This window comes from Cebus imitator, unplaced genomic scaffold, assembly GCF_001604975.1.
Source record: "Cebus imitator isolate Cc_AM_T3 unplaced genomic scaffold, Cebus_imitator-1.0 Scaffold191, whole genome shotgun sequence".
Taxonomy (NCBI): Eukaryota; Metazoa; Chordata; class Mammalia; order Primates; family Cebidae; genus Cebus; species Cebus imitator.
In genome coordinates this window covers 1,599,965-1,612,082 of record NW_016107506.1, presented here as the reverse complement: position 1 = coordinate 1,612,082, position 12,118 = coordinate 1,599,965, and the positions used below count along the sequence as shown (strand labels likewise).

Here is a 12,118-nt window from a genome sequence, read left to right as displayed (position 1 = left end):
AAAAAAAAAAAAAACCAAAACTATGTAACTCTTTCATGATTCTAAGGTGGCAGCTGGATTGGGGCACTGGCGGCTGCTCAGTGACAAGTGGGCAAACCTGGGCCATTGGCTGCCTCTCTTTCTAGCTAAAAGAAGCATCTCCTCATTTCTCAATACACATTTCAAATTTCAGTCTCAGCAAAATTACCAACTACTGAATGTGCACCTAATTTCATCCAGTCTTAATGTCTTAAGTGATTTTTTTATACAAGCTAATTAAAGGGAACTTGCTCAAGATCACTTGGTTCCTCACTAACAAAGGCAAGAAATAGGAGAGGTGTAAAAAAAAAAAAAAAAAAAAAAAAAAAAACAAAGGCAGAAAATATATACGTTAAGATCTCTGAATTCTGTAACACCTCAACAACATAACAGAGATCCACTTGTGTCCCGCATATATCTTACCATAGAGAAAACTGCCATTAGGACTGTTACAGTTTGGATATTTGCTCCCCACCAAATCTCATGTTGAAACGTTATCCAAAATGTTGGAAGTGGGGCCTGGTGAGAGGTATTTGGGTCATGGGGGCAGAACCCTCATGAATGGCTTGGTGCCCTCCTTGCAGTAATAAGTTCTTGCTCTGAGTTCATGCAAGATCTGGTTAGTTAAAAGAATGCGGCACTTTCCCCCACCCCCAACCCCACTCTCTTGCTCCATCTCTCGCCATGTGACATGCTGGCTCTCCTTGCCTTCCACCATGACTATAAGCTTCCTGAGGCCCACCAAAAACAGACACTGCCAGCACCTTTGTATACAGCCTGCAGAACCACAAGCCAAATAAATACCTTTTCTTTACCAATTACCCAGCCTCATGTATTTCTTTATAGCAACATAAGAACAGGCTATCAGAAAGAATGTGAAAAAAGCCACCAAACTCTGATTATAGACCATGGTTTTAGATTTCTACCTTTTGTTGAACAGCATTTGTAATATAATTGAAGTAATGTGGTGCAAAGTCGAGGAAAGACTGGACTTCCAGACGAGGCATTTGCTTCAAAATAAATCTATCATCTAAAAGGCAGAAATGTTATGTGTTTATTCAATCACAACATATACTGTAATCTATAATACATCATTCCAAAGATCCTACGTGATCAGGTTGCTTTATGATTTTAAGGGATATTTTCTAATGTCACAGTGAAAATTTTGATCAGAACACAATTCTCAAATTAACTGAAGGGCTGGAAGGGATCCTGTGGATTCATATAGTCAAAGACCCTCTACTTTTGTCAGTAACATATTTAAGTTCAGTTCTAGAAGGTCTACTTTTTAAGACTACCAAATAAAACTTCATAAATGCCTCTGTTAAATCTAGTTATAAATGCCTCTGTTAAATCTAGTAGGTCATAGTTATGAAAGTTCTTATTAAGCAATATCCTTCCTGCTGCATTTTCTGAGGGAAAGAGATGGAGACTATTGAACCAATCAATAAATGATGAGAAAGGCTCACCTTCAGTTGCATAGAAGGCAGCTCCTGATTTGCCTCCCCGGGCCTGCCAGGGTGATGAGTGGGAGAGGGAACGAATGAAATCTTCCTCACTGCTGCCCAGAATGACTTCACGCATCTTATGAAACTCTCCCGCATAGTAGAGCCGACAGTAAAACTTGGCATTAGCATCAGAAAATTCTATAAACAGAGGTTTTTTTAAAAAAGCTTTATGACTCAGAAAATATTTTTCCTCCCTGGCTCCCTCCCCTCCTGCCCCAGCCAAATGCAACTATTTAAGTTTTTCCATGATGGCAATTTTCATGTTAGATCTAAATCCCTATTTATCATAATTTTGTTAAAGTGATCTTCAGGGGAACTTAAAGAACATCCTATGACCATCTTTACATATTTTCAAAAAAAAAAAAAAAAAAGAAATAAGAAAAATCACACAAAAAATATGAGTCAGTTCTAATTTTACGCTGGTTACCTACCATATTAACATCACTGTACATTTATATCCATTCTTAATATAAACATCTTAAAATGTACTGTACATATTATTCTGGGTAATACATATCTGGTACCCATATACACAATTCTAAATGCAACTGTCAAAGCTCTGTGGCTCTATTTACATAAGTAAATGTTTAAATATTAGAAATGAAAGCATAATTTATAAATTATACTGTTGATTAAATTTCTTTGTAAATTAAGTAATGCATATTTTATAAAGTATAGATTAAATATACCTCATGTCAGCATACAGACTTAATATTCATTTCAAGAACTAGGATTATTTATCTAGTATAAAGCTAGAATTCTCAAATAGTAGAGTTGACTCAACTGTAGTCCCTCTCCCCAAACCAATGATATATTATCTCATACTTACGAAGTTCCACATGGGGATTTATGAGTTGTTTCTTTTGTGTATCTCCTCCGTCTACTTCATCTAAAAGGTTTAACATCATTAGTAAAGCCAAGTTTTGAGTAAATATCAGTTCATTTTGTCTCTTCCTTTTCCCTTGATGTAACAAAAAAACTTAGCAAATTAAAAGTAAAAATATCTTACTCAAGTCACTATCAAGCAAGCATTAGATACACAGTTAAACTGTCTAAATGATTACAACAAAAATGTTTGGGGTTTTTGCAATTTCAGTTCGTAAATTAGAAAAATTGAGAATATAGGTTGAATACTTTTTCTTACAACTGAATGATTCCTACAATGGCAATATAGTAACTCAGTTCTTAGACCAAGTCACTATCAAGCAAGCATTAGACATACAATTAAACTGTCTAAATGAAACCATAGCTTCTTCATTATATTTTTCCCCATGTGTGTAGAATGTTTCCTCAACAGTTTGCACTGCTTCATCATGTACTAAGATATATAAAATGTGAATAAAGTATTTTTTAAAACATAAAATTGTATCATATACTATATATATCATATATAATTTTATTAACATATAACATATAATCATATAACATATAAAATTAACATAAAATTAAATGAGAAAGGCTCACCTTCAGTTGCACAGAAGGCAGCAACTAGTATATTAATATATAATTTTATTAATATACTCAAGAAATATAACTGTTTATAAATATATAAATATTTTTAAACACAAAACATACTAACGTATAAGTCAGAACATTTTTTTTTAATTTTTGTGACTGATTTGCCTTGCAAGCTTACTACTTTCTGTGTAATTATTAGGGATTTGGAATACATCTTAGCATCTAGAAGAATAAATCGTCCCATAAGTTTCACATTTTAAAATAATTTTTTGAAGTATCAAAGCTTTCCAAGCATTACATTTTAAACAGCTACAGCCCAATAGCAAGCAGCCTACAGAATACTAAACAGATATTTTAATTACTAGTCAAAATTTATTACAGCAGTTTTTGTTTTTGAGACAGAGTCTTGCTGTCACCCGGGCTGGAGGACAACGGTGCAATCTCGGCTCACTGCAACCTACACCTCCCGGGTTCATGTGATTCTCATGCCTTAGCCTCCCAAGTAGTGGGATTACAGACATGTACCACCATACCCAGCTAATTTTTATATTTTTAGTAGAGACTGGGTTTCGCTACATTGGCCAGGCTCATCTCAAACTCCTGGTCTCAAGTGATGCTCCAGCCTCAGCCTCCCAAAATGCTGGAATTATCATACTGGGCCCAGCAGTTGCTATTTTTAAAACTACTAATTCATGGACTAACCCAGAGGTCACCAAACTATTTCTGTATAGAGACAGAGTAAATATTTCACTCAGTTCTAACTACTCAACTTGCCAATATAAAGTGAAAGCAACCAGATGATTAAGTAAATGAATGGGTATGCCTATTTCCCAATAAATGTTTATTTACAAAAACAGGCCAGCATAGTCTGCCTATTCCTGATCTAAAACCATACCCAAACACAATGAAGTAGAGACACACACACACACACACACACACACACACACACACACACACACATTTTTTTTGGTAGAGACAGAGGTCTCGCTTTATTGCCCAGGCTGGTCTCAAACTACTGGCTTCAAGTGATCCTGCCATCTCAGCCTCCCAAAGTGATGAGATTACAGGCATGGGCCATCTCACCCTGCACTAGACATAATTTTTAAATGTCAAAATGAAGGGGACATAAACAGCTGCAATTTTGCAGGGACTTGAAAAGAAAGGAAGCATTTTGAGGGAGTAGTGGAATGAAAACATTTGAGCATATACTATGAGTTACATAAGGGGACAGATGTATTACATCTGGAATGTCAGATAAACTTTGGAAGACATTATTCTTTCCACTTTACAGGGTATGGAAATTAAAGATTTCTGCTTCTATCGCACAGTACATGGTGGCAGTGAAATCTGAAACTAGTTGGACTCTCCCAGAGCCATGCGTTTTCCAGTCTACCACACTGACATGTGAGAACAGAGGGAATGCCCCGGTTTCAGCACTAAGAATTATCTATTTAAGGCTGTAAGAAATATATGCAAGTAAAATAAATAAATCAAAGCCTCGAATAAGCACATTTATTCTTGAACACACCTTGAGGCTCAACGCCTTGATTCTCCATCCCCTCCTTGCCCGTCTGCCCAACCTGGTAGTAAGCACTATCTGCTCCACGTAAGGTCTCTCTCTTCTGGGAAGAGAGATCGGGGCTTTTCCCTGCTGTCCCTCTGAAGAAGGACAACATTCCAGAAGCCTTTTTGGCTAAAAATAAGAAGTAATATATTAATTTCAAGTATAGGTCACTGCAAGTGGAAAATAAAAATTTTCAACTCATTTCTTTATTAGCAGTAACCACCATATGAAGCTAATCAATCTGAGTAATGCAGATACTTTAGTTTGCACGTTGTTCCACATGTTGTTTTTGTGTAATCAAGCACCCCTTTTAACAAAAACCCGTATTAAGAAAAACACAGATGGAGGGTTAATACTCAGCTAAATGAATATAAAAATATGGGAAATTCTCTAGAAAGCTTTTCAAAAATAACTTTCAAAGGCAGTCACAACTTAAGCAACAAGATTAAATTAGGGCTGAGTTCTTATAGTATTGCAACATAGTTAACTAAATGAACACAAAACGATTTCACAAGCTAAAATAATTCAGTTAAAGGTAACATCTTTGTGTCATTTGTGTTCCTACAGTTTCACACAGGAAAATATAAGATTTCCCTTTTAGCATCTTTCAAAAAATAAAAAAGGCCATTGAACAGTCAAGAATTTACTAAATCTTGCTCTATACTTTGACTTCTAGTTTTGGGCTTCATTCATCATACTTATTAATGTGATTCTAATTCTTGCAAATGTATCATTTACAAAATTGACAGAAAATGTCAATCATAAATGTGCTTACTTAGGGTAACAGACACTACTATTGCCTCCTTAATATCCACTTCTACCTGGTTCCCCACTAACAGAACACAAACTTTTGGAAAGAGGGGAGCAGGGCAGGGTATGTAACTATGTGTACAGCACCAGGAAAGGATTATGATTTGTATAAGCCAACCAGGACAATGCTCCTCCCTACTTTCTCTTTCACGTCAGGAGTGGCCATGAGCTTCAGTTCTGACCAATGAAACTAACGGAGGAGCCTCTGCTTTCCTAATGAAAGAGAACAGCTAACACCCTTCTTTCTGCCTCAAATGCAAACAAAAATGGAACACTTTTAACCATGAGGAAAACTTAAAGGAATCACAGAGAAACTATTCTAATGTTATTACAATGCTGAGCAGCTAAACAAAATGGCAACAACTGTCAACCTCCAGGATTGGTTATTTTAGAAAAATAAGCCGTCACTTGTTTAAATCCTTACAGTTGAATTTTGTGTTACTTGTAGCTGAATGTGTTCCTGACAACGTCAGGGAGACACAAATACAAATCCCAGCTCCATCATTGTCTAATCTTGAGCAAGTTACTAAATCTAAATTTTAACTTATTTTCTGAAAAATAAGGATGTCTAATTATTATTATGTGGTTGTTATGGGGATAAAAGGAGGTAATGCATGAAAATTTATTTTCATAGTGACAGTAATACTGTAAAATTAAAAAGGAAAAAATATAACAATGTTTTCTATCTTAGGTTATATATTTTACACTGAAAACTCTTCTAGGAAACAGATCCTCCTTTTTGCATAGACCAAAGAGCTTCTAAAAGTTTCAAATTCAATACCTTGAACTTATATTTGAGATAAGAATCAAGGAAGAAAAACAAAACACCTATAAAGAGCACACAGAAAAATATCTAAATTTATATTTCAGAGATCAGAAGTAGCAAATCATTGCCAGATGGCACTTGTTTTTATGTATTTTCTTTATCAAACCATAATTATAAGTAAATCTGATTATAAATATTCCTCCATGTGTAACCTTACTTGGTTGTGGTTCTGCTTCTGCTGTACGGTTTGTCTGCCCTCCACTCATTTCAGGTAATCTAATAGGACTGCTACTCTTTGGTCTGCTGTCTAAAGTACTAAAATGAAAAAAACAAAGGAAAAAAATAGTTTTATACAAGTCAAACAGAAAACAGTAAGTACACTAACTACATCCTACATTAATTTACTTCCTACATAACCCCACCAACAATATCAAAAGTCTGATTCATAATTTACATAAAACACAGGCTAGAACCTAGAAGAAAAAGTCTGAAATATCTACTGGACTTAAAGTGAAATGCTATAACTATAACAATGTATGGAGGAATAAATTATAATATGTTCCCCAAGTCCATAACACTACATCAGCACCCATAAGTCAAAAATTACAGAAAATACCAATTCCTTTCTCTCACACTAGTCACTGTAATGATAATTCAGATAAAATTTTATCATGTTAGTAGAGTTGGAAACTCTATTTCAGTAAGAATCATAATAATGAGCATGTGACAATTTCTGTCTATAAGTCTAAAATACAAAACATGCCAAAAGAACTGGTTTGGATTTGGTTTTTTAAGTATTAGAACCTTTACTTATAAACAATTCATAGATACTTTGAATTGCAAGATCAAGCAGTAGCTTACCAATTTTACAAGTTATTACTTTTTAAATAAAAACACTTTTTCAAAAATGCCATTAAATCTGCAATATACATTTAACTGCTATCACAATTACCATAAAACGGGATCCTAAGGGACTGTTTAAGTTCTTTTGTTAAATTTGAGCTTTGTTGTCTCAATTATTGGCTGAAATATGAGTGCCATTATCTGAATCCTAGAAATTTTTATACTGATAAAATGCTATAATAAAACTCATGTTCAAGCATATAGAAAATGATGACATAACTAAATTAAAATAGATTCTACTCAATCATGAATCACCTATTTGCTGGAAGCCCTTCTTCGGCACTGTTCCACAGAGTCGCTTTAGATAATTCCTCTAAGGCATTTCGGTATTCTTTACAACTGTGGGTAGAAATAGGTTGAAAAACGTTAAACATTAACGTCTTCTTTAAAAGTAAATCAAATCAAATGCTTTAGAGTAAGTTTTGCATTATAGAAGCACAATCATTATAAGTTTCCATAACTAAATAATTTTAGTTAACAAACCAAGCAATCAAGTAGAAGATTCATGAAAAAGGTCAATGTCTTCATAGATGGCAATACAAAACATGACCCAAAGACTCCACCAACCAGTATCAACATGCTCAACAAAGATTTTAAAAGCCTACTTACTAACACTTAGATCAAATAACTTCAGGGGTTGAACAAGTAACTTAAATTTGAAGCCTCAGTGTTTAGTACAACAGAGAAAAAAAGAACTCAAGAGTGCTTTTCTACTTAAAGCACTAAACTTTAAGTAAAAAAAAAAATGTTCTATTAACCAAAAAGAAAAAAAAAAAATCTGACTCTTAGACTAGCAGTCTGGGAGCCCTGCTTTAGATAAACACCATGCAATAAGAGAGGCATGTTAGGATGTATTATTCTTCTAAGACATTGAAAAAAGATTATCTCAACTAGAATCCTTACTTCCTAATAGTACAAAAACTATTTTTGATTTGGTTGACTTTCCTACCTTGCTTATCTATTAATATACTATGACTAATAAAGTGAGAAGCTTATACTATGTTCACAAAGGCCAAAGGCAAAGGTTAAAAATGTATCATATGGAATCTCATAAAGGAAAAAAAAAAATTCCTCATTATCTACACAGTAAACTATAAACTCCATAAAGGCAGAGGCATGTAAATCTATCTTATTTACTCCCGTACATCTAACACCTAATATATCACATTTTGCAAACATTTAAATGTTTGTTGAATAAACTGTCTCCTTGTAACCACTATCTAAAAAGGAAAATTAAAAACTATAATGCCTTCCAGTGGGAAAAAAATTGCTTTAAACATTTTAGATTCTACTTAAACTAAGTTCAGCTACCAACAAGATATTCTTAAGATTTAAAAGCTTTGCCCTTTTAGACATACTATATAAATATTTTTAAAGTGGATATATTTTTAAGATATATGGTAGCTATATAAACTAAAAAGTCAGAAATGTCTGTGGAATAAGACATGGGAACAGCACTGCAGTAGGCCCTCCTCATCCATAGTTTCACTTTCCATGATTTCGATTACCCACAGTCAACTACAGTCCAAAAACATTAAGATATTTAGAAAGAGAGAGAGCACATTCACATAATTTTTATTATAGTACATTGTTATAACTCTTCTATTTTATCATTGTTGTTATTCATCTCTAATTGTGGCTAGGCTAATTTATAAATTAAACTTTATCATAGGTATGTATGTACAGGAAAAAACATAATATTTATAGTGTTCAGTACTATCTGTGGGTTCAGGCATCCTCAAGGGTTCTTATAACACATACTCCATGGATAAGACGTGACTGCTGTATTCTAAGTAGAAAAATTTTACCTCATATGTGGGGTATTAAAAAATAAGTGAATAGTACAAAAAGGATATTCAGATGGTACAACGCAGGATACTATGTCAATAAGTAAACTAAGGGAAGGGATACAAGAGAATACATATTTTAACAGAATGGGTAGGGGATTCCAAGCTCAGTAAATAACTTACCTAGTCAATTTAGTTACTAGGAGCGCACTTAGGAATCATTCTATACTCCATTATTTGGGTACAGAGAAGATTTTATTTGGGTACAAAAAACACAAGCTATCATGACTAAAGAACATATATTTTTGCTTATAGTTAATCATTTTGCTTTACTCCATGTGAAAGATCCCAAAAATAAGGGGGATTAACAGAGATATCAACATAAGTCAAAATTCCATGAATAATACCTGAGAGCAAAAGCAATGATGGAGCTGGGTTCCTTCTCGCAGACCGCAATGGGCACTCGTTCATGTTCATACATTAAGTAGTGTTTATCTGGATCACTATTCAAATTTTTAAAATACATAAGTTAACTAAGTACTGTAGAGTTAAGAATATAATTAAGAAAGCCAAAATGTATGCAGACCTTGTAACTTGAATCATTAGGAAAGAAAAAAATATCAAGAGAAAGTTTTTGAAGGCAATTAGAAAATTATCAGAATTAATTAGGTTTCAAATCAGAGGGTTCTGCAAGAGTCACTACAAACAAACCTTTCCATCCTGCCAAGACTCTGGCCATACTAACCTCAAAAAGAATTTACAATGAACAGCAGAAGTCTAAGATATTTTGTTCCATTGTAAGCTAGAGAGAAAAGTCTTCTAGAAATTGCGGAGAAGACATACTACTAGTTCAACAATAAACAATGCAACACAGCCACTCTACTATTATCATACAAAAAGCCCACTATAGCTCTATTTCAACTTAAATTTTGCTCCCCTGGCTCCGACCCTAACTCACCTAGGAATTGTTAGGCACAGTCATTCATTTTATTTAAATGCTATTTACTGAACACCAAACATGCCAAGGACACAATATGAAGAAAAACTATTTTTAAAGATCTTACATGTGTAAGACATTAACAATACAATGGTGAAAAAGAAAACAAAAAACTAGGCACCATCGAGTTTATAGTGTAGTGGGGGTAAAGAAATAGACAATCCTATAATTAAATATATCTGTGATAAGTGCTATGAGGGAATTGCTATAGAATGAATGTTTATCCAGCCTTCACAAAATTCACATGTTGAAATCCTAACTCCCAAATGTTATGGTATAAGGAGGTGGGGCCTCTGGGAGGTAATTTAGGTCATGAGAGTGGAGTATTCATGAATGGGATTAGTGCCCTCATAAAGACGACCGAACACAGCTCTTTCAGCCTCCTTCCACCACATGAGAATACAAAGAGACAACAGCAACCTACAATCCAAAAGAGGACCCTCGCCAGAATCCAACCATGCTGGCACGCTCATCTCAGACTTCTAGCCGCCAGGACTATGAGAAATAAATTTCTGCTGTCTATAAGTGACTCGGTCTATGGTAATTCATCATCCAGGAATCATCAGAACATGTAACAGAAACCTACTCTGACTGGAGCAGGAGATAAGAAGGAGGGTCTAGTAAATTCTTCTTGAGAAAGAACAAGACTGAATAATTTAAAAAGATGTGTTTCACAAAAAGCAGTTTAGAAAGAAGAGAAACAATTAAAAAGAAAAAAACCGTATTTTAAAAAATTACAAAGGGTCAGGCCCAGTGGTTCGGTACTCTGGGAGACTGAGACGGGCAGATCACCTGAGGTCAGGAGTTCGAGAACATCCCGGCCAACACCGTGAAACCCCATCTCTAATAAAAATATGAAAATTAGCCAGGTGTGGTGGCACACACCTGTACCCATCTACTCAGGAGGCTGAGGCAGGAGAATCTCATGAACCTGGGAGGCAGAGGTTACAATGAGCCAAGATCACACCACTGCACTCCAGCCTGGGTGACAGAGTGAGACTCTCTCTCAAAAAATAATAAAATTTTTTTAAAATGTGAGAACATAAACAAAGACCATAATGGAAGAGGTATCCCAGCCCAATCAAGAAACTGAGATATTCAGGTCTAAAGTAGAGAAAAAAGGAAACTTTTATATTTTACTGTCATGAAATATATCACATACCGTACTGTGAGTCCTAACCATATCTTCCCAAAGATTATGAGCTCCTAAGAGCAGTGACTGTTCCTTATAAATCTTGTTCTACATCATAGGGCACTAAAACAGGCACTAAATAAAAGTTTGAATGCTGACTGAATAAATACATAAGTCAGTTAAGAAAAAGCAGAAATCCTTATTAACAAAAATACACTTGAATACACTTGTTCCATAACAAGGGCAGCATTTGACAGCCACATGAATCAACCAGTGGAAGAAAAATAAACTTTCACAGCCAGCCTATATTCCTTCCAAATTTGAGTGGGCCCCATACAAAAAAGATCACATAAATACTTGTACAATTCACTGTGATTCATCTTCAGTGCTAGAACAATGCTATGTCCCAGTAAATTATTAGACGAGCAATACCAACCTCCTACACAACCAGCAGTATGTTTTTATAATTATTAAACTAGTAGATGTAGCCATATATCTTTGAAAAAAGATATACAAACAAGTGTTTCCAGAACAAGTAATTCAAGTCTTTATAAATAACACTGGTTAGTGCTTTCTTCATCCACTCATATACTATATTATAATGATTATATGTTCTACAAATTACATTATATCAAAAGACATCTCTTTATGATAAAATAAAATTTAGAATTGAAAAATCATGTATCAGATAAACATATTGAACTATGCAGACAGCAAGTCTAGAGAGTTTTTTTAATTAAGAAAAAATAACACCTCCTGCCAAGAGCCACTGGTTTTAATAATACTTACAAAGGAAATGGAATAGGATTATAGCTATTTCCTGGAAGCAAATTTGCAAAGATGGCTTTCATAGTTGACTTTTCCTTCACTTGGCTGTCTGTGGATCCCAGCAAATGCCCATCAAACACATCTAAAATGAAAAATAATCTACTTATATATTAATATTCAGGGAGAATAAAAAGTATAAACTGCTGACTTTGGTTTTTCCCTTCTGGAATATGGACATATGTATACTATACCAATAATAGTTTAAAATTTCTGATCAAGGGAAAAGACCCCTATGGGATGAAACAGGAAACAACAGTAAGGCATACACAGCACTGACTCCAAGGGACGCTTTTTTTTTTTTTAATGTCTCTGAAGCACTATGACTATTACACCTGAGTTAAATAGCA

General features: G+C 34.5%; 1 protein-coding gene across 17 annotated transcripts in view; it reads right to left on the bottom strand.

The window, feature by feature from the left end:
* Positions 1–12,118, bottom strand: part of PIKFYVE (phosphoinositide kinase, FYVE-type zinc finger containing) — a 90,160-nt gene that overhangs the window by 6,690 nt on the left and 71,352 nt on the right. For 16 of the 17 annotated variants that reach the window (XM_017546729.2, XM_017546735.2, XM_017546732.2 and 13 more), the window contains 8 exons: positions 11,733–11,853; positions 9,222–9,317; positions 7,283–7,366; positions 6,342–6,439; positions 4,513–4,677; positions 2,356–2,415; positions 1,488–1,664; positions 945–1,048 (listed from right to left, as the gene is read on the bottom strand). In XM_017546729.2, the coding sequence (XP_017402218.1) occupies positions 945–1,048; positions 1,488–1,664; positions 2,356–2,415; positions 4,513–4,677; positions 6,342–6,439; positions 7,283–7,366; positions 9,222–9,317; positions 11,733–11,853 (905 nt within the window). The remainder of the gene's footprint in view (positions 1–944; positions 1,049–1,487; positions 1,665–2,355; positions 2,416–4,512; positions 4,678–6,341; positions 6,440–7,282; positions 7,367–9,221; positions 9,318–11,732; positions 11,854–12,118) is intronic. The other variant, XM_017546734.2, reaches the window with a different exon arrangement.